The sequence below is a fragment of the Neltuma alba genome, unplaced genomic scaffold (assembly GCF_004799145.2).
Source record: "Neltuma alba isolate B1F8T4 unplaced genomic scaffold, ASM479914v2 tig00005722_pilon, whole genome shotgun sequence".
Classification (NCBI taxonomy): domain Eukaryota; kingdom Viridiplantae; phylum Streptophyta; class Magnoliopsida; order Fabales; family Fabaceae; genus Neltuma; species Neltuma alba.
Genome location: NW_021634207.1, coordinates 537,387 through 559,438, shown reverse-complemented (window position 1 = coordinate 559,438; position 22,052 = coordinate 537,387). Strand labels below are relative to the sequence as shown.

The window sequence follows — 22,052 nt, the reverse complement described above, 5'->3', positions numbered from 1 at the left end:
GAGAAAATTGATAAATATAATAAATGAGTCTTATATTTAAAACCAAAACCAACTCAAAATTAGTTCTTATATAAAACCGGAGAGTAGTTTGTTTTCATCCAATCACTTGCCCAGTGTTGACACAAACACTTCCCGAGTCTTGACAAAGATGACGTTTTGAAACCAAAAACGGGGGGAAGAAAGCAGAGCGCATGCACATCTAGGGTTGTCATCATTGAATGACCCTTCCTTTAATTGACCTGATTTCTAAGCCTTCTCGATCTAATCGATCGGTCTTCATTCCACTGCTCTTCCACTCCAAGTCTGCTTTGATTCTTCAGTTTCCACCCTCATCTCTCATGTGGCCGCCATGGTTGAGATCGCCAAGCAGGTCCCGAAACACACCACCGCCTTCTCCCGCCCGATCCGCTGCCCGTTCACTCAGCTTCTCCTGCTCTTCCTTTAAAGACATTCAAAGCCTCAGCCAGGAGCAGCCCGAAGCCGAACTCGCTGCCCCGAGATCCCCCTCTCTCTTCCGCAGGGTCCGGATCTCAACTGCCGTTCTCCGCGCGTGGGGCAGTGGCCGCAGCAGCGTGCTATCCAATTCCATCGCCTTGCCTGGCTCCGACCAGCGCATCGTCGTCTACTTTACCAGCCTGCGCGTGGTGCGCAGGACCTTCGAGGACTGCAGAGCCGTCCGATCAATCCTCCGCGGCTTCCGCGTCTCGATTGACGAACGAGATGTATCCATGGACGATCGATTCCTGGACGAGCTCCACGGGATCCTCGGCCGTAAGAACGTGACCCTGCCGAGAGTGTTCATCGGAGGGACATACATTGGCGGGGCTGACGACGTCAAGCAGCTGCACGAGAGCGGCGAATTGAGGAGATTGATCGAACAGCTGCCAAGGTCGGATCCAAACGCGTGTGATCTCTGTGGAGGGATGAGGTTTCTTGTGTGCGACGAGTGTAACGGGAGCCACAAGGTATACGCGGAGAAGAGCGGATTCAGTAGCTGTACATCTTGCAACGTGAACGGTCTGATCAGGTGCCCATCTTGTTCTTCCATGCTCCCGCGTTACACCAAATAATAGCCACCCCAAATCTCGCAGCCCCAAAGGGGACGGGGAACTTAGCAATTAGCATTAGCATTTTGTTCATAACTTAATTGTTGCTGGTCTAGAAATTTGTCCACTTGCAATGGGTCCTCATGTGTAAAACAGCGGGTTTATTATGTATGTAGTAGGAGCCGGCTTAATTTGGTTGGCTTGGCTAATCAGACTTCAATCTTAATTGCTTCACATGGACTCCTCCATATATGCTCAGCCTATAGCGCTCAAAAAAATCGTAGCGTGATGTTTCGTAAGTGCGTCACAAACTCTATGTCAATGTCTGATAGAAGATGCCAAGTTTGCTGTCCCTCAATATGAACAATCCCGTTGTCACTACAAAATGATGGGAATGAACGGTTAAGATTCGTCGACATGTCTTCCGAGAATATTCAGTCCTTTTAAAAAATAACGATTAAGGGGGTGTTTGGGTTTTAAAAAAATAGTGTTTTTTTAAAAAATTGAGATAAACTCTTTCTTATATTTATTTCGTATACTGTAAAATCACTTTTAAAACTATGGTTTTGATTCCATCTAAACTTTTAATTCTTAAGATTATAAGCATGTTTCATATATTTTGTTTTATAAAATATCGATTTTTTTGGGGGGGGGGGGTTGTTCTCTTAAATAAAGCCCTCTCCATAGTCTCTCATGAATCATGAGGAGACTAGGAACTGGCAATAATTCATGCATAGTGGACTTCGGTACAAGTTTCAATTCACACAAATTTGGAACTGTTGTCACGTCATCGCTCTTGGTATATAATCGGAAATGGGCAACAAGTCAGGAGATCTTGCCTCGTAACCATTTCGAGTGAAAAGAACTGTTTTTTTATCCTAAGAAAAAAAATCACCCGCAGAGCACAACTCCTTATGTGACTTTCGAATCTATTTTGTCAAATCTTGCGTGGAAAGAATTATGCGTTGATAGATAGAAATCAAAACTCGGTATAGTGAGAAATGAAATATTAAAACAAAAGGTGAATGGAGTGAGTTGATGAAGATGCAATGTAAATACATTTTGGGTTACTTGACAGACCTATTGCTGCGCAGTATTCCTTGAACTTTTCCTCTACGTTGAGGGGATTGACGGAGGTGTTGTCTTCTTATAAATGTTGTCTAATAATTGTATCTTTAGAGCATGTACGAAGACGAAGGGTAAGCCTATTATCTCTGTGAGCATAATTTTCACTGATATTACTGTAGCGAGTTATGAAGCCGATCTTATAGGGGCCGGCATTTGTCGCTTTGTCGGTGAGCATTTGGTCGAGTGGCCACTCTCCCCTGTGCTTATCCGAAAATAGGTCTTACGTTGGAACAAAAATAAAATGATCGTACATAAGATGTATAATAATAATTGTACATTATGCAACTATCATCTTCTGCTTTCATCCATTTATCGTTGAATAGTATACAACACGTATTATTAATTTTATATAAATAGAAAATAAGGATAGGGTGGGAATATGAGCCAATCTAGACCAAAAATGCTGGCCCAAATGGGTAAACAGCAAAAGTTGGGTCAGCCCACTTTTTGGGAATATGGGCCAATCTAGACCAAAAATGCTGGCCAAGTCAGGATCCTACAGGAACCTCCTTCCGTCACCCAGTTTATTTTCAAGACAACCATGCATTGGATCCTTGGTTCACCTTTTTTTCAGGATCCTACAGGACAACCAAAAATGCTTTTCAGCTTTTCAGGTCAGGATTCTACAGGAACCTCCTTGCTCATTCCATTCACTTTTTTTTTTTTAAAAAAAAAAGCACTGAAACATGCCAAAGTTAGAACGAGAGAGTGTGTAGGTAGGAAAAAAAAATTATGATTTTAAAAATATTTTTATAATATACGAAATAAATAGATAAAAAAATTTGTTTCAATTAACGAAAAAGTGATTTTAGCATAATCCAAACACTTTTTAAGTATTGTCTGGAAAGGAATTGGATCCTTTTCTGCGACCAGAGGATTGGAACCTAGTTAAACTACGTTTCTCTGCTACGTTCTTTTTTCCGTTCATGTGTTTCTCTCAAGCTTTGTGCTGGCTTCTCCTCCCCACTCCCCCCCCCCCCCGACGAGAGAGAACACGCCGTTGAAGAACATGTGCGTTTGGTTTTCTATTTTCAATTATGTATTCAGAAAAAAAGTTAAAATTTGCCCTAAAACATTATTTTTTTTATTAATGACAATCACAGTAATTGAATAAGCTATTATTTCATCCTGGGCTTATCTATTTAAAGTATGTTTTTCGAAATAATGATTTGCATATGTTTTTTTTTCATTTTTTTGTCCTCAAAACTTATTTTAAAAATTACTCTGAATTATTCTAACAACATAAAAAATAGAACTATTTCTTTTTGATAAGGTGAGAACACTACTAATATTATCAGGCACCTGCTCTATATGTCAAAAAAGTGAATAATATTTCGTTATCGTATTATAAAATAACAAATTCAATTATTATTAATATTTATTTTTAGTTTTAAATTAAGAGTAATTTTTCAGATTTAAGAAAAACGTTTTCATTACGGTCAACCTATATGATATATCACATATTGTTATGTTCTTTAATTTAATTCATGATTATTATGGTATTTTCTTATTGTAAGAATTTTTAGCTTATTAGAGACTTTCTTAACAAAAAGAAAATTCGCTCTATTTGGGCGTCCTTGTTTCTGACAGTACATTTAAAAAAAAAAAAACGGTGAATTACAAGTTATAAACTCCCAGTTGCGTCTCCGTTTCCGGCTTTCCGCGGCGTAGTTAGATCCTCTACAATCTGCATTGTTTCGCTTTCACTCCTACTCTTGCTCTCCGAACTTGTTCTGAATTCTGATCATTCCTCATGGCCTACTCTGAAGAAGAAAATAAAGCCCCATTTCCTCCAAACCCTAGCAATGCCCAGGAGAGGCAGAAGTCCCCCAGTGGCGACGCAGAAGAAGACGACTACGAGGACGACGGCGACGAAGACGAAGAAGACGACGACCTGCATGAACCGAACCTGCAGAAACCGCAATCCAGAGATTCTTTTTTGCGTGAGCAGCGGTTCAAGATAAATCACCTCGCCCGGAGGATGTCGACGGAGGAAGTTCCTATCCGAGTCCATGATGTGCTGATAAAGGGTAATACGAAGACGAGGGATTGGGTGATTGAGGCCGAGCTGCAGGGGATACAAAACGCCACAACTATGCAAGAGCTGTTAAAAGCTACTGAAATTGCCCTTGCGAAGCTTCAGAGACTCGGTATTTTTGACTCTAGTACTATTACGCTCGAGGCGGGACCGCCAGAGTTGGGTGACACTGCCAATGTCATCGTCCAAGTTTCCGAGACCAGTAGCAAAATTTCTGGTGAATGCGGTGTTTATACGAAACCTTCGGTACAATCTTATTCTATCGTCTGTCATGGGTCTAGGCATTAAATCGGGTTGGAGACTTCGAACTTGCAGTTTCACTATGACATCGTTTTTTTACAACTAATATGTGGGCTGCATTGCTGAAGATTTATTTTTTTTACACAGATTTCTTCTTACAAGAGGGGAAAAAAATTGCTTTCCATCCCAATTTTTGTTGAATTGTTTCGATTTTCAAAAGTCGACTCAATTTGTGGCCAGCACATTTAAGAATATGAATAACTGCTTCTACTATCCCTGTTGCAGGTTAATATATTCTAATGGACTGAGTTGGATAGCTGTAATTAAGAAAAAGAAAATTTTAAACATTGCTTCAAGCTTTGGCGTATTATGTAGCATATATTACTTTGAATTTCAGGTTACCCATGATGAGCAAGTCCGTCTAATTGTTTTTTATCTTTTCCCTTTTGGAAAATCTGTGATTCTTTTGTAGGCTAGTTCATGGATTGTTGAAGGTGCTCTTAAGTACAAAAACTTGTTGGGTTATGGCGACCTATGGGATGGTTCTCTGGCATATGGTTCCAATAAAAAGTCGGAAGTGAGTGTTGGGGTCTTTGCACCTCGAGTTAAAGGATTGGACACCCCGATTGTGGTTCGAGCATCTTTACTTTCCCAAGATTGGCTGGAATATTCTTCATACAAAGAGCGACAGTTGGGCATGTCCCTTGGCTTATTCTCGACAAAGTATCATGACTTAACATACAATCTTGGATGGCGTACCTTAACAGATCCATCACAAATGTCATCTAGGTCCGTAAGGAGGCAGCTGGGGCATGGTTTACTCTCATCTTTAAAGTATACATTTAAGATTGACAGGAGGAACTCACCAATTCGACCTACAAAAGGGTATGCATTTCTTTCCACCACTCAAGTTGGGGGCCTCACACCAGATCCCCGAAGCCTGCGATTTCTGCGCCAGGTGTGACTAATTCTTTCTTTGCAAAGCAATTGTATCTGTCATATACAATCTTACAGACTCTATAAAAAAAATAGAGTAAGAATTGTTGCGTTTTGGTTATGATAGACTTTCCAAATTGATACAGACAGGAACCTTAAAATAAATCAATGGAGCCAAGGAGTAAGAAATTAAGATTAATACTCGAGAGTTTTGTAAAATTATGGGAGAATTACATCTCCTTGGGCAGGAAGAAAAATTTCAGAATTAAGTCCCCAGGAACCGAAATCTGTTGTCATATTCTTATCTTCCTTTGTACGTTGGCATCGTTTAATTTCAATAATGTTGCTGTGGATATAGAAGGGATGAGTTTTACACAACCTCCACAGAAAATACTTTATTCTGAGTATAGAACAACTACAGAATGTTCCTTGGTAGTAGATATGTTTAGCAAGCATGTGCTTTAATAATCCCCATGTGGCCTTAATTTTTTTTCCTTTTTCCTTTCTTATGCCAGTTTGTTTGGTTAACTCTTCTACTCTTCTAGTGCAGGAGTTTGATGTTCGCTATGCTCTTCCTTTGGGGTTTTACAATGCTGCTCTGAACCTTGGGATTTCTGCTGGAGTAGTTTTTCCATGGGGATGTGGATCTCTGAAAAAGCCCTCCCCCCTGCCAGAAAGGTTTTTCCTTGGTGGTGAATTCTCTCCCGTTGGCACCTTAGGAGGGCCAACAACATTATGGGGATTCAAAACTCGGGGATTAGGCCCCACTGAACCGCAAAGGCAAAATAGAGATGGAGTTAACGATGATAAAGCCGATGCCTATAGAATGGACTTCATTGGAGGAGATCTTGCTGTTACTGCTTTTGCTGACCTCTCTTTTGATCTTCCAATTGGATGGTTGAGAGAACGTGGAATCCATGGCCATGTTTTTGCTGGTGCTGGGAATATTGCTAAATTAACTGAGAACGAATACAGGCATTTCTCTCCTAGGAAGTTCTTGGAATCATTTCGATCATCAGTGGGATGTGGAATTGTTATTCCTACTTCACTTTTCCGCCTAGAGGTTAGCTTCTGTTTTACTTTCTCTGTAATGAAATAAGTAACTGGTTAAACTAATCAAAAGCATAGAAACTACTTTCTGAATTAAAGTAGTAATGTAATTCAGTGAAACAACGAGCTGTAAGACTAATTGATGGTAGTGGTGCCATTGTTTCTTGAGAAGTCACCTTTTCTCTTCTCCACCGATGCCTAGTTTGTTGCTTTTTGTAAATCCTAACTTTCTAGAATTTCATTTCTTCACTGACAAGCTTCTCATTGCTTCAGGGTAACTTCTGTTACATACTCAGGCAGCATGAGCACGATCGTGCAAAGACTGGGTTTAGATTCAGCTTCTCAGCTCCTTCATAGAGGCGAGAGGCCTTATCTGGTTCTTACATGATGCGGCAATTTGAAATTGACACAATTTTTAGGCAACTGTGATTTTCCCCGCGTTCCAAAGAATAATACTGCTCGGCTGTCTGCGGAAGCATGGGCAGCATAGTACCGTATTTTTATTATCTTTTTCTAATGTTAAATTTGGAAAGAAAATAAAGAAATGCCATCGATTTATAACGGATTGGGTGCGATTTTCAGGATTCGGTTGTTGGTGTAAACATTGTTGCTTTGTTCCCCCTTTCTGGAACAAATTGCTTTGGGGTTACACTGTACGTGAGAAATTCTCGAACATTGATTTGTCGCAACATTAAATCGCCTATTGCCCCCGACTGAGGTCATCCCTGATCAGGACCCTTGATATTTATGTCTTCAAAATGGCAAAACGGATTGATTTTTACTTTTTCCTACAAAAAACGGATTGGTTTTGTGGTTTTGTATTCCCTGGAGTTCCCTAAATTTTTTTTTTGGGGGTCAGAAGTGTTACAAATTCACGGATGAATTAAAAGCTTAATTCGTTGTCAATGTGAACATAGTATCACTGCGTTTTTTTTTTTTTAATGCTTCGGATCAAATGGCAGTAGACATGGGGTTTACTGAAACGCTCCAAATTCTTATAATTTGATAGTTGAAATTCAAAGAGTCCCGTTTGGTGACAAGGAATTTGAACAATAGAAATGATCAGGGGAGTGTTTGTATTTCAAAAATGTCTTTAAAAGAAATATTTTTTTAAATCAAAATAAATTTTTTTATATATTTATTTTGTATGTCATAAAATTATTTTTAAAATTATGGTTTGGTTTTTAGTTAAACACTTATTAAAAGAAATTGGATAGGAAATGCGGGGCAGTGACGAGGTTACCTGGTGCGTAGAGTGATGTTGCCCGGAAACGGTGATTTTTCATTGAACTCAGGAATTTGTCTTCTTTAGGGGATCCTTGCCGTGATTTTTTTTTTCCAACCAAAATGCCTTCAAAGCACAAGCAAATTTTTTTTTGCCCCAGACAAAAGCCATCCCATAGAACTCTGGACGGAGTTTTTTCTTTTGGATGACAGCTCGCAATGGCGACACCAATGTCGTCGAAGGTTACCGTTCTCCACTGTCCGTCGTTGTCACATTCCTGTTCATCCTCCATTGTTGCATCTCCGTCCGCCAACCATTGTTGCCCAATGTTGTCGGACTGTAGTTGTAGCCGACTATTGGAGAAGGGGGGGTGGCCGTCGAAAAGGGATGAGGATCGAGAGGCAGAGCTTTTTTTTTTTTAAAATGATTAATTTAATACTACCTCCGGTTCTAATAACAAGACCTTATAAACAAGTTCTTATTGTTAGGATAAGAGGTAGTAAATTTTTTTGGGGTTGTTGCAGTTATTTACTTTAATTTCATTCATTTCTAAACTTAATCATACCAATCAAATATCAAATAGACATTACACAAGCATTCCATTTACATTTTCTTATGCCCCTAAAGCATGTTCAGAAACCACTGTCATTCTTAATTCTTCGAAAATCCTTCCAGTATGTCAAATAAGGCCTCAAGATGCGACTAAGAAAGGAATTGTAGTTTGCAGAACCAATAGAAGTCATGGGAGATCAAGCGCAAAACAACTGAGCTGGCGGGGAGTTTCTAACTGGTTTAGGTATAAGAGTTCAATTTTTGACAGTTCTTAAACATGATAGAGCATCTTTCTTGTGCAAGATGTTCGATGTCTCAAGATAGATAGTAAGATTGATAGACGAGTGCGCGTTAGTTCAAGATAAAGATGCCTTTTTTGCCAGTCAAGACAAAGGTGACAAATTAAGCAAGGCGTCATCCTGGACTCACTGGAGAGTCTCTGCGACGTACAAGGCCGATAGCCAAGTTCAAGCTTCATGCGCATAACGCTGATTGAACTGTGTATGCAACATGCCCATCATAATACGTTGCTTCTCTTCAATCCGTCTATTAGGAAGCCAGTCAAGCCTGGTCAAGAATGCGAAGTTCTAGTCGAGGCGAGGCAAATTGAAGTAATTTAAAAAAAAAATTGAAAATTGCACTAGAGACCTTTTGACATAATAATAATAATAATAATATAAAAAAGCAATTAATTTAAAATTCAGATTTCTAGCTTTAGTCGGATAAGAAAGACAATTAAGAACTTTATATTTTTGAAAAAAATACACATACAATGAAAAGCTGGTTTAAGAATTTACGTAAAAAGAATCCCTGGCATAATTTTTGCCACAATTCCCAGAAACGACGAAAATGAGGAACGGTACTCGGCCAGCATAGAAGTGAGAAATTCAAGCCACCAATCCCAGGGCCCGAACGGGAAATTGGATAATATATTGTCAAGCCGTGACAACGGGATTTGCATTGGGTGCTCATCGTGACAACGTGCGTCTGTCCCACATTTTTTGTGACTCGCACCCTATGGTTAGGCACCATCTCTTCCCTCTGTGTGTCTCTCTCGCCGTGCCTCAGAAGCGAAACTGAGCCTTTGGCATATGCCTCCGGCATCTTCTACCGATCCCCTCACCACCCCGCCCCCCCAAAAAAAAAGGCCCCCTTCTCCTTCGTCCCCTTCTTTTCCATTTTCTGTCTCTTTTTTGTCATTGCTTATCCTGGGAGAACCTCCATTCAGGTTCCAAGTCGAACGTATCTTCTCTTTTGCTTTCTCTGCTTGACAAATTATGGCTCGCTCAACTCCTTTTATTCACAACAGCAACCGCTTTGCTTCCTCCTTCATTTCCATATCTTCTCATAATCATGCTCACTCCCTATTTATAAATTCTCCGTTCTTTCTATCTCTACCGTCCTCCTCCTCTTCTTCTGGACTATCTCCGTTATCATCGTCATCGCTGTTGTCATGTTGCCATGTCGCCCGCGTCCCGACCGAGGCAGAGCAGCTATCGCCGTCGGCTACGGTTTCGAACTTCAATCATGAAATTGCCAGGCTACAATCTCTTTGCTCGAAGCTCACCAGCTGCAGCACTTTGAAGGAAAAGCTTAGAGTGATCGATCATGATTCTAGAGTGAGGCAATTTTTTCGTTCCCGCCAAAACGCTAGCTTTTCCGGGGTCTTAGCTTCCCTCAATTTGAGCTCCAAAGACTTGTTCTTGCTTAAATGTTTAGTTGCGGCCGGTCAAGAGCACGTTCTTAGTCTGGGATTTCAGCTGGGTGGAACTGAAAAGGAGTCAACTACGAGCTCGGTTAAGCGCGCACTCTATGCTTTGGCGGGAATGATCGAAAACCTGGACGTCAATGATGGTAATAGCAGTGCCGCCTTTGGAAAGATGCCCGTGGCTCTCGAGGATGAAGATATGCGTGACTTGAAGAAGTTATTGGAGTATTTAGGAGAAATTGAGCGTTTCTATCACTGCATTGGAGGAATTATTGGGTGAATTCTGCACTTCCACCTTTCATTAATTAATTAATTCATTAATTCATTCAAATTATGCCATTTGAACCCTAGCAATTGCACTGATGCATGTCTGATGCGGCGATGCCTAATTTTGAAAGTTCGTGCATCTGGTGGGTTTTTCTTTCCAAGAATAATTGCCCTGATAGTACCTATACAGAATTTACCCGCGAGAACAAGATAATAGTGCCTATTATCCATAACCATGGCAACGTTTGATCAAGGTCTTTTCACGGTTGATATTATCACTTGTTAACAATCCTGGAGTTCTATAAATTACACTCCTGGGATTGCATGTGGATGAGAAACCAATATACGTTATATACCATCTTTTAACTCAAATTATATGCTGCAGATATCAAATAAAGGTGCTGGAGCTTCTCGTCCAAAAAATGTGTGAGAAGCAGAATATAGACTGGTCTCGGCACATTAATGAAATAGGAGAATGCCAGTTTTTGGAAATTCACGCACCTAGAGGAACTGACCTTTCTGAAAATACGGAATATGCATCTCAAGCAGCCATATGGGGCATAGAGGTTAGTATAGTCATACTACGTGATTACAATTTGCTTTTGACTGTGTATGTTATATGGATAGTTAAATAATGAGATGTTAATCTTCTAGGGATTGCCATACCTAGGAGAAATTTATCCTTTGGGAGGCTCTGCAGATAGGCTTGGTTTAGTTGATCCTGATACAGGTGAATCTCTTCCAGCAGCAATGCTACCATATTGTGGAAGGACCTTGTTGGAAGGTCTTATTAGAGATCTTCAGGTATTAGTCCTCCAATTGCTGAATCAAGGATCATACTTATATTTGCTGGACAACATAAACAAGACAAGCATTATTTGTTCATTACGGATGCTGAGACAATCTAATTTCTCTTTAAATTGTAAGGCTCGAGAATTCTTGTACTTCAAGTTATATGGGAAACAATGTATCACACCTGTTGCAATAATGACAAGTTCAGCAAAGAACAACCATGAGCACATCATGTCTCTCTGTGAAAATCTTTCTTGGTTTGGAAGAGGTCGTTCAGCTTTCCAACTTTTTGAACAGGTTGCACATTAAACATTGCTAAACTTTAAATATACGTCACGCAAAAGAAACTTTCTTATTTTGAAAGTGGTCTCTTATTGTCCATCTTGTGAACTGCCAGCCTCTTGTTCCTGTTGTGGGTGCAGAAGATGGGCAGTGGTTGCTCACCAAACCATTCAGGCCTTTGAGCAAGCCCAGTGGTCATGGTGTCATCTGGAAACTTGCTTATGATAAAGGCATCTTCAAATGGTTTTATCTCCATGGAAGAAAAGGTGCTACTGTGCGACAAGTCAGGTCTGCCTTTATATTAAGTTCTTTCATTTTTCTTTCCTTATTAGCCCCCAGAGGAAATGTGGAATACGTCGTGACATGTCAGATACTGGTGATCTTGCAGCAATGTTGTGGCAGCCACAGATTTAACTCTCTTGGCCTTAGCCGGGATTGGCTTACAGCATAGGAAGGTAAAATCTGTTTTGAAGATATCATGTGGTTTTATGATGGAGTCCTAAACTGTGTAGCCATCAATAGTGTCTGTGGTACTTAGATTGTTCTCCCTTACAAGACGGTTTCTAGGGGAGGGTTTCCCATGCTTGTTTAGGTCTTCATCAATGCCTCATTCTTTTACCTCTCCTTTATTAGTCCCTTTTCATTGAGATGTTTAGTTTTAGTGTTAAAGGATAACCTCAAGATATGAAGAAATAACGAAGTTGAAATGTAACAAAATTGAGAAATTGCTAGAAGTTTATTAGTATTTTCTCATATGCATCCAAATCAGATTTAATGACATTTTCTTAAAAAATACATTGCTTTTGCGTCTGTAGAAAGATTTTGCCACCCATGCTTTATTCATCCTAAAACTTCTCCTGGTACAAGCACCTGACTGGCCCTTGCCTCTAATCATGCATAATTAGTATTTCTGCAAAGTGCAAGCATATGAAATGGTCTTAGATTGGGAGTATTTTGGACTGCAAGATACCATTATTTATTTTGTTGATCAATTCAATCCCAAAGTCAAAATTTCAAAACAATCTGTCACTCATTTTTAAATGTGCAATAATTGATTGCTCATCTGCAAATGTCAAGACATATATGAAATAAGGAAGACTTGTATTTCTATTTCGTTTAATGTCAGTTGGAAAGAAGTTCAATAAGCTTGCCGACACTTTTTTACTGCAATTTTACAGAAACTGGGGTTTGCATCATGTATGCGGAACGCAGGTGCTACAGAAGGAATTAATGTGTTGATGGAGAAGAAAAACCTTGATGGGAATTGGGAATATGGTGTGTCCTGCATTGAATACACTGAATTTGACAAGTTTGGAATTGCTGATGGATCCCATCATCCTCAAAGGTACACAACTTTCCCTTAATCAGGCAGACTCAGGAGATTATTGTAGCAAGTTCATATAAAATTCTGAATTTTCGCTATGCTTGATGTAAATGGAGGAAAGTTAGTTTTTTCCTCCTACTATTGCTATCCAAACACATACTTGTGTGTGCACAACTTATGAACACACACACTGTTGAAATTTGAGAGAAATTCAAGAGTCTTGGAAGCACTCATACTAGCAGTTCTGCCATTAATTCTTGCCGCATGTGAAATGTATTGTTTGCATGAAGTCTGCTTATTGTTATGATTCTTATGTTTGTGAGTTTTTTCTTTTTGGGTTGGATCAGCCAAGGGTATGATTGATTTATGCCACTCAGTAACTTATAATTTGACTAAATCCAGTTGAAATGCAATGCCTTACAGAGAAGCTGTTTATTACAATCTCTTTATGGTAGAAATAGAGGCAAACTAAATTGCTTACACGTGTACTTTTGAGACAACATCATTTGTTAAAAAGGGAAAGTTTACCAATTTGTATTAGCCTATACACAAAGAAGCTACAGTTCAACTGGTGTAATTTATGAAGAAATATGACCAGCCAAGCTGGGACATTGTTTAAGTTTGTTTTGCACTTGCTAGAGATTGAAATTTATGATCTTTTCCACGATTAATGTCACCCAACTTTTTTAATGGCGTGTGTTTGAACATATTCTTTCAGACATTTTTTTTTCCAAATATACTATGTTACCTTTCTTATTCAGAATTTTCAACCCAAATATCAACTTTATTTGCTGTGTTTAAGCTTGCAGGCAGATTTCCCAGCCAATACGAACATTTTATATGTGGATTTACCTTCTGCTGAACAAGTCGGATCAAGTAATAATGAAAATAGTTTTCCTGGAATGGTGCTCAATACAAAAAAGAAAATAGCATATGTAGACCATTTTGGAAGACAGCACAGGTAGGTGTTACCTAAAATATGTCTATGTTATTAAATATATCTTTATAAAGTTGGTCAAATTGACATAAGCCAATGCATTGATGTTTTCTCTGGAATCACTTAGCTAATGCGCACTCTTAGACACAAAAGTTCACCTGCACATAAGACTGTTTCTGGTTAACAACTGGCCTCTTGCATTGGTTGTGATTCCTTTAGAGCTATTTGTAGCCAGTGGGTATACCTGGCCTAATTTTGTAGGATTAGAACAAGGCCTAATTCTGAGTCAATAGGCTTGAACTTGAGACTAAGTACCGAGTCTTCGCAAAGTTTAAAGCAAGTTGTTCTGAATAAATGACAATTTCAATGTGGGTTCATGAGCCGTCTAGTTTGGAAGATAATCTAATCCTAAGTTCCTTCTTCCATCTGTTCATTCCCGGGTTCAATTGTTGCTGTTGGTGAGGGTAGATGAATCGGTCAAAATTCTCTTATCTCATATTTACTTTGAAGTCAAAATTTTTTTTATAGATTAATGTTAGCATTCTGCCTATATTGCTGATTACTGCACAGCATATAATCATATACTATGTAATGATCCACTTTAATTGTCATGTACTAGTGTATCTGGTGGCAGACTAGAGTGCACAATGCAAAATATAGCAGACAACTTTTACAACACGTATTCATCCAGGCATTATAATGGTGTCGAAGGTATATCATTTGTTTTCTCCATTTGACTTTGACAAACGATGAATCATATCCTCTTCTCTTTCATCATGCTCAACTAAACTTAAAAGCAACAACTTCTTGACATAATTCTTTTTGTGCAGATAAGCTCGACACATTTATTGTATATAATGAACGAAGAAGGGTCACATCATCTGCCAAAAAGAAAAGAAAAAATGGAGACAAATCTCTACACCAGGTTTGGATTTTCTGATTATCTTTTGTCTCCCTATTTTATCATAGCTAGGAAGGACTTCCCATTTCTGTCTGTGAGCATAAATCGTGTTGATCTGATCTCCCAACAGAACTGAAGTTCCTACCAGTGTACTTATATTTAAAATATCAAGAAACATGTCCTTATAGCTTCTTATTTGAGGTTTACCATGACTTTTGCTCGAGGTACTATAATGGATCTGCTTAACTCCTTTCTCGAAATTTTATTTCTTGAGAAACTTATTATCAAAATTAAAATCATTGTGAGTGAAAACTTATTTTAAATTATTAACAACACAAGTTTTGGTGCTATAAATAGATAAGGAGAATTCTTTCGCAATGTTCTAGAGCGAGGATGGAAGTCAGAAAGCATCTTGTAATTTGAATTATCAGAAAAATGTTTGAAATTCCTGATGATAGTTCAAATTATGTAATTCACTATACTTCAGACTAGTCAATCATAGTTTCTCTTTATTGTCTAATATGCGTTGCGTTTAAATGCAGACTCCTGATGGCTCACTTTTAGATATCCTGCGAAATGCCTCTGATCTACTTTCCCGATGTGATATAAAGCTTCCTGAGGTATATATCTCGATATTCCGTGTTTAGCCTGAAAATCGGTTCTGTTTAGTTTGGTTGGTTCTCATTGCTATTTTGGTTCTTTCTTTCTTTCTTTATTTTTTTTTTTGCCCGATGTCCATGAAAACAACTGATCATGCATTTAAGCTATCAACAGGTGGTTGTTCACCATCTGTAGCTACACTAATTTGTTACATTACTTTTCTTCTGTGCTGCAGATTGAAGCTAATGAGAAGTATGTTGATTCAGGACCACCATTTCTCATTTTTCTGCACCCAGCTCTTGGTCCTCTTTGGGAGGTCACCAGACAAAAGGTCAAAACTTTCACTTGTCATTCACCAGTGAATGCTGTTCTTTCACGTGAAATGATTTGTAAATTGACATCACTAATGAATTTTTTTAAGACTAATGTTTGAGATATGGTACAAGTTTTTGCTTAATACATGCCGTTTGAGTTTTATGAAAGTGGTTTCTGTTGATCATCTTTAAAGAAACAAATTCCATTTATCATTTTATTCTTTATTATGACCAGTTTTATGGTGGTTCCATATCTGAGGGCTCTGAATTACAAATAGAGGTTGCGGAGTTCTTGTGGAGGAATGTTCAGGTAGCTTGTGTTAACTTTTTTGACTTGGTGTTGACAAGATGGTGGACTGATATTTGTCCCTTTAAATTCAGCTTAATGGAAGCATGAACATAATAGCCGAAAATGTCATTGGTTCAATCAAGGCTAATAAGAGTGGTGATTCCATACTACATTATGGGCAGAGGTACTGTGTTACCTGTATCATTATTACTCTGGTTCTGCACCCCTCCCCTGCTCCTTGAACCTAGCTTGAGGGATTAAAATAATTTCAAATGGAAAGCATAAAATTGATGTGGACGTTTATTCTGCTAGATGTGGCAGGTGTAAATTACAGAATGTCAAGGTGTTCAACAAAGGAATTGATTGGACGTATGGAGGTAACGTCTACTGGAAACATGATGTGCAGCGGTCTGAGACATTGAAGATAATACTGCATGGAAATGCTGAATTTGAAGCCACAGATGTTGTCCTACAGGTTTATTTCAAACGGCACTTCTCTTCCGTGATAAAACCCCTCTCTTTATTTGTACCAGAAAGAAATCCCTCTTTTATTTGCCTAACCCATATAAAGAAACCCCCATTTTGGTGCTACTAACAGGCTTCTTTTGCTTTCACCTTGCTGATACAGGGAAATCATGTATTTGAAGTTCCAGATGGCTACATACTAAAGATCACTTCAGGAAGTAAAGGTATTTTAAACCTTGAAACTTCTGTTTGACGGTATGTCCAGTTGATATGTTTGTGGAGAAATGTGTGCTATTCTCTTGTCTTCATCATTATGCGAGTATAAACCTTCTTGTAACTCAAGTATATCCTGGTTTCTTTGATGTCTAGTTAAAGACATTTGGGTTAGAATAGATCATACAATAAGTGATCATAATCTTGCTTCTTTTTCTTTCGCTTCTCTTCTTTATGGACACAAAGCAGTGACGAGTTCACTTCCATTTCCCCCCTTTGATTCAGGTCTCGCGACTCAGTTAGACCCTATTGAAGAGAGTATGATGGACAGCGGAAGCTGGCATTGGGATTACAAGATAGTGGGCACGCATATCCAGCTGGCATTGGTAGAATCATAGGCTGCTGACGGGATAAGATACCACGTTATGTGAATCATGGTTCACGGCGGGTATGGAAGGGACGGGTTGAACAGAAATTGAGCCTTTCCTCAGTTATAGTCGATTACAATGTGATAATAGAGTAACGTAATAGCGGCCCCTCTCTCTCTCTCTCTCTCTCTCTCTCTCTCTCTCTCTATATATATATATATATATATATATTGATGCTAACATTTTGTAACAGGTGGAGTTTGGGTAATGAGATATATAGATATATTCATTAAAGGGATAATTAATTTTCAGGTCCTTATAGTTCCATGTGATTTTTAATCAGGTCCTTATAATTTTTTTTTATTAGATCTTTTTACTTTCATGTATTTTTAATTAGGTCCCTTCATTTTTTTCCTTTTTATTAGGTCTTTATAGTTTTACTTATTTTTTAATTAAGTCCGTTCATTTTTTCCCCTTTTTATTAGGTCCTTATAATTTCAACTATTTTTTAATTAGGTCTTTTTCAGTTTAAAAAAAATTATTTATTAACTTTATTCTTTAAAATTAATTTCATTTTTAAATTAATAATCGACAAAATAATTAACATAATCATTTAGTAATCAATAATAATGAGAATAAATAATTATATTTAACTATAAATTATTTATAATTATATTATAATTTTAGAAAATTTTATAATTGTAAAAATTAGAATTGAAAAATAAATAATACATATGTTTAACTAAAAATTTAAGAGAATATTAACATAAGATTATTATAATAATTTATTATTTATAGAATAAAGAATAAAAATTACAAGGATCTAATTGAAAATAAGGTAAAATAATAAGGACCTTATAAAAAAAAAAATCATAAGGACCTGATTAAAAATATGTGAAATTATAAGAACATAATAAAATAAAAAAAAATTATAGAGAGCTGATTAAAAATCAGTTAAAACTATAAGCACGCATCACTTATATTATCTTCCTTCTCCGTTATTTTTGGACGTTCTGTTTGTTCTGCTTCTGCTCTTGCTGCTTTCTACTTCAAAGAGGACCCTTATTCTGCTTCAATAAGCTTGAAAGATCATGGTTTCCAAAACCAAAGGTATACTGAATCTGAAATATGTTCTTGTACCTCCGGGAAGGTTATCCTTTTACCCTATGTTTGTATGGGGAAAACGATAAGGGAAAAAGAAAATTAGGGGGTAAAATATGAAAGAAAACTGGACAAGAAAAAGGCACGGTAAATATTTTTCAAGTAGCTATTAGATGTATTAGATTTGCATATTTTTCAAATAGGTATTATTATCATTGTTAAATTAGTTTCCTTTTCTATTTTTAACAGAACATTTTTCACCTCTTCTTCTCTATATTTTCTCTCCTCATCTAAACAAAACATCGAAGATTGAAAGAGCTGTTAAAGTAGGTTTTGCGTATATAAGAACATAAAAATATTTAATTATAACTGACAAGGCTTGGGTTGGGGGTTTTGACAGAATATTTAGCTCATATTTATCTCGAAAGTTGAAAGTCGTGTGCAGGAAAGTTCAAATCAAACTGTCCATTCTTTGAATTCTTCTAGCATAAATTCATAATTAACTCCAGGCGGGATTATTTCCTAAGCAGCAGCTATTGGACAAAGCAACTGCCAAAAAAAAAAAATGAAGGCCTTTCTCATGTATATAACTTCACAAAATATACGGTTCTGCATGTATATGTAAATACCAATTCATACACTGCTTCGTCTTCAAAGAGAATGATGAGGTTGAGAGCAGAACCTATTAAGCAGTCTAAGCAAAGCATCGGCCTTCCTTCGTGCCCTTAAAGAACCGTCGGCTGCCAAGCTTTGAAGAGAAGGAATGCTTCGCGGATTTGCCAATAGTCTGCTTGCCACCACTTCACCTTCCTCCTTGCACAACCCGAGCAGAAGTGTTATAGAATTCTCCTTCCCTTTGGGTGACCCAAACCTCAAAAGATCAATCAAAAGAGGCACCAACACTTTACTATTCCTTATCTTCTCCAAACCTTCAGAACAACCCAGAAGCAAAGCAAGCACAGCCAAAGAATCATCTGTGATCCCAGCCTTGTCATCCATAAGCAGCTCGATAAGCAAAGGAACGGCCCCAGCATTAACGATTTTGGCCTTGTTAGGATTGTAAACTGCAAGATTGAAAATGGCAGTAGCAGCATCTCTTTTCCCAATAGGTGTGCCCTCTCTTAACAGTCCTACTAATGCGGGTATGGCCTTTGGACGGGCTCCGATTTCTACCTTGCAGTCATCAACCATAGTCAAACTAAAGATCGCTGCTGCTGCATTTTCTCTTGCCTCCATGGTTTTTCCTGATCCGAGCACTTCTACTATGTGATCCACTGCTCCGGCGGCCACTATCAAAACCTTGTTATTGTCGAATATGGAGAGATTAAACAAGGCCGTGACGACATGCTCCTGGATTCTTGGATCATGAGATCCCAGCAATGTCACTAGAAATGGAATTGCCCCTGCCTCGGCGATAATTCTTCGATTATCCATCCCAGTTTTTGCTAGTAATCTTAGCTCATAAGCAGCCTGCCTTTGGATTTCAGCTGACCCAGTTGCTAATTTTCCCACTAGAAACTCTGCTGTCATTTTGACAGCATCTATGGCTGCTTTTTTAGCCGAGATATGATCGACGGTATTTTCGTTTGAGTTGTCCTTGCTCCTGGGATCCTCCGAAGTTGAGGAAGAAGATGATGTCGGCTCATTCACTGGGACGTTATTCTCGTGGCACCATTGCTGCACAAGACTCTTCAGTGCATAGTTGGGTACGAGAGCAGTGTGGATTAGTGTTTGCCCACTTTTCGGGCAAGTGTGATGTCCCGAGTTTATCCACTGTGCAATTGAAATTCGATCATACGTATGCCCAGATGATACAATCACTGGATCTCTCATTAAATCAAGTGTAATTGGGCATCGAAATTCGTCAGGAACATTAGGCGCTGACGGTATCATCTGAGAAGAAAGTGAAGAAAAAGAATGATCGGAGCTCTTATGTGTGAATGCGGACACTGCTGGTTTACAATCTTCATCTATCTCGTTTTCGCCGTCTCTGAATATCATGGATTTTGAATAAGTAACCAGAGATATGAGATTGTGTATATTAGACATGACGATTAACCCTCCTGTACCTGCCTGATTCTGAGTTTCAGTCTCTAGCTTTGAAATTTCTCTATCATAGTCTGATGGAGTTCTCAAACCAATGCTGCTTAACATTTGTTTCACTTTCCCAAACTCAGGAAATCCCTTGTTTTTCTTGTTCTGTAGTGTGTTGTGGGTCATTACATGCAGAAGCTGCTCTCTTCGTTGCAGCTCACGAGGATCAATGAACAGCTCAACCGCTTTTGCTTGCTTGTGCAGAAGCTCCACTTGCTCTCTTATATCTGTTGTGATGTTAAGCAAGCTCAGAGGAAGGATGTCTAGAGCCCTTCCCATCTCCTTTACAAGCACATAGAATTGATTGGAAATAAACTCTAACTGTATGAGACTCCAGAGTGAGCTGCTTTCCTGGCACTCTTGGATCAAGTGCTTCGCTCTGCTGATCACAGAGAAGAGCTCTGTGAAACACAGGATTGAAGAAGGAGGAAATGGGGAATCTGTTTCCTGAATCTCCTCGAAAAGAGAAGAAAGAAGCTTCACCCTCCTGATCATGGATGAGACATTCCTGAGTTGAACAAAAGGGAACTTTTCCATGGAGGCAACTTCATTCGATATGTGAACCAACGAGTCTAGCAATGACCCAGTTGGTAAAAAGCCGGAGAAGATCATCGTCGCTGGCAGAGATGATTCATCCATTATAATTCTCGGTCACAGTTTGAGCATGTTTCTGTAAGCTTATGTATGGTTGAAAAGGTTGGCTTCCTGCAAAGAATTGAATTACTCAGATCTTCTAAATTTCTTTTTTAATTATTGGAATAGTCAACGAGCGGAGCTATTAAATTACAGGCACAGTATATTGGCTCTTTCTGTTTTAGCTGTGGACGCTAACGACAAGAGGAAGCATCTTGGAGAAGAAAATAAGAACTTCCGTGCTTCTGCCATATGGAGGGCTTTCCGGGCTTCTGCAGTTATTTATATTATTTTATTCCAAAATACATAATAATTAATCATTGATGGTTTGTCAAACTTGATTTTCAGCTTTTCCATATTTGAGATGTTTTTTATGTCCGTATTTGAACATTTTGTTTGATGGCCTTGAGGTTTGGATGATGAGATCTCCAAATATTTATTTCCTTTTTCAGTGCAACTGGGTGCCTGACATACTCAAAAACTCCAACACTCTTAACATCACTGCAACACCTACGATATAAATTATGAACCATTTTTCACCATTTGTCGTTTTATGAACATTGAGGCTTGCCTCAACGATCATGACTTGTGCATACCTATAACCAAAACTGACTTGTTCTCTGTCGCGATCCAACATGAGCTGCGAGTAACAACCTATCAGTGTTCATTTTTTTATTTGGTGTCCGTTTGACACAGAGATTAAAGCATGCAGCAAAGGCCACCTCACCTGGCAGTTTTATATGCACGCTTGTCTCCTCCACCTCTGAAAGAACATTCTTCAGAAGTTGGTTGTAAGGCAAGCCTGCACTGGTATCCCTCCTTTTGAAAATGACACTTAGTTTTTGTTTTGGGCCTGGACAAGGAGACGAGGAGTAACAGAGTATCAGCTCCAAATTCACAATGGTTCTTTTGTTTACGCCCAAAAAAATTGTGGTTTCCCAAAAAACAAATAATTCTTATGGATGTAGGTCTCGAACCTCCGACCTAGCATGACGCCCTAACCAACTGAGCTAATAGGCCTGAGCGAGAAATTAGCTTAAGATATATGTACACAAATGCCATCTAAACAAATTGCAAAGTATTTATTCATAGGCTGCAAGCTAATGAAGTCTGCGGTCATGGCAATGGAAGCAAGAACTTCGTAGAAGTGTTACAAGAACAGAGGGAGGACACGATGAATTCGCTGGCTGCTGGCATACGAGGCAGAGGCAAGGCTATATGAGACGCTATTTGGAGCCATAGCCCTTTTGCGATGAAAGATGACCTGGCCATTGCAAAGGCTCCTCTTGCTCCTTACGCTGCTACTTATACCGCGACCACTTCCATTGCAATTGAGTGATAAACTCTAAGCATACCACCCTAACGGGCACGTAAAGCTCAAAATTTCTTACAGACAAACTTGGAAGAGTTTATAAACCCAGTTATGGTATTTATAAACTACTATATACCATCCTAAATATAATATCTATTTATAGTGTAATAGATCTAAATATAAGGGTTATTAAGATCATGTCAATTTAAGTGGATAATGTGCATGTACTTGCATCTT

General features: G+C 38.6%; 4 protein-coding genes across 4 annotated transcripts; 3 read left to right on the top strand and 1 right to left on the bottom strand.

Annotated features, from left to right (window-relative positions):
- The first annotated feature begins 147 nt into the window (after positions 1-147).
- On the top strand, positions 148-1,368 carry LOC114748495 (uncharacterized protein At5g39865). Its single transcript, XM_028936926.1, has one exon. It carries the CDS (start codon positions 219-221, stop codon positions 1,068-1,070), a length of 852 nt encoding a protein of 283 aa, XP_028792759.1. The 5' UTR covers positions 148-218; the 3' UTR covers positions 1,071-1,368.
- Positions 1,369-3,828: 2,460 nt separating this feature from the next.
- Positions 3,829-7,134, top strand: LOC114748426 (sorting and assembly machinery component 50 homolog). The gene is made up of 4 exons (XM_028936816.1): positions 3,829-4,458; positions 4,925-5,410; positions 5,939-6,451; positions 6,712-7,134. The coding sequence occupies exons 1-4, from the start codon at positions 3,928-3,930 to the stop codon at positions 6,793-6,795; spliced, it is 1,614 nt and encodes a 537-aa protein (XP_028792649.1). The 5' UTR covers positions 3,829-3,927; the 3' UTR covers positions 6,796-7,134.
- Positions 7,135-9,337: 2,203 nt separating this feature from the next.
- On the top strand, positions 9,338-16,981 carry LOC114748494 (UTP--glucose-1-phosphate uridylyltransferase 3, chloroplastic). Its single transcript, XM_028936925.1, has 17 exons — positions 9,338-10,199; positions 10,576-10,756; positions 10,845-10,994; positions 11,118-11,279; positions 11,380-11,552; positions 11,653-11,719; positions 12,443-12,609; positions 13,391-13,549; positions 14,145-14,236; positions 14,356-14,450; positions 14,969-15,046; positions 15,262-15,357; positions 15,576-15,650; positions 15,722-15,813; positions 15,942-16,104; positions 16,258-16,318; positions 16,593-16,981. The coding sequence occupies exons 1-17, from the start codon at positions 9,493-9,495 to the stop codon at positions 16,703-16,705; spliced, it is 2,631 nt and encodes an 876-aa protein (XP_028792758.1). The 5' UTR covers positions 9,338-9,492; the 3' UTR covers positions 16,706-16,981.
- Positions 16,982-18,427: 1,446 nt separating this feature from the next.
- On the bottom strand, positions 18,428-20,853 carry LOC114748518 (U-box domain-containing protein 1-like). Its single transcript, XM_028936946.1, has one exon. It carries the CDS (start codon positions 20,507-20,509, stop codon positions 18,428-18,430), a length of 2,082 nt encoding a protein of 693 aa, XP_028792779.1. The 5' UTR covers positions 20,510-20,853.
- Between the last annotated feature and the right edge of the window lie 1,199 nt (positions 20,854-22,052).

Bases quoted from the DNA above. Each gene is read 5' to 3' on its own strand.
- LOC114748495 (XM_028936926.1), top strand. From the start codon at position 219: ATGACCCTTCCTTTAATTGACCTGATTTCTAAGCCTTCTCGATCTAAT.
- LOC114748426 (XM_028936816.1), top strand. From the start codon at position 3,928: ATGGCCTACTCTGAAGAAGAAAATAAAGCCCCATTTCCTCCAAACCCT. The intron at 4,459-4,924 runs GTACAATCTTAT...ATTCTTTTGTAG, and splicing joins GTGTTTATACGAAACCTTCG to GCTAGTTCATGGATTGTTGA. The intron at 5,411-5,938 runs GTGTGACTAATT...CTTCTAGTGCAG, and splicing joins GCCTGCGATTTCTGCGCCAG to GAGTTTGATGTTCGCTATGC.
- LOC114748494 (XM_028936925.1), top strand. From the start codon at position 9,493: ATGGCTCGCTCAACTCCTTTTATTCACAACAGCAACCGCTTTGCTTCC. The intron at 11,720-12,442 runs GTAAAATCTGTT...GCAATTTTACAG, and splicing joins TTGGCTTACAGCATAGGAAG to AAACTGGGGTTTGCATCATG. The intron at 12,610-13,390 runs GTACACAACTTT...GCTGTGTTTAAG, and splicing joins GGATCCCATCATCCTCAAAG to CTTGCAGGCAGATTTCCCAG.
- LOC114748518 (XM_028936946.1), bottom strand. From the start codon at position 20,509: ATGGATGAATCATCTCTGCCAGCGACGATGATCTTCTCCGGCTTTTTA.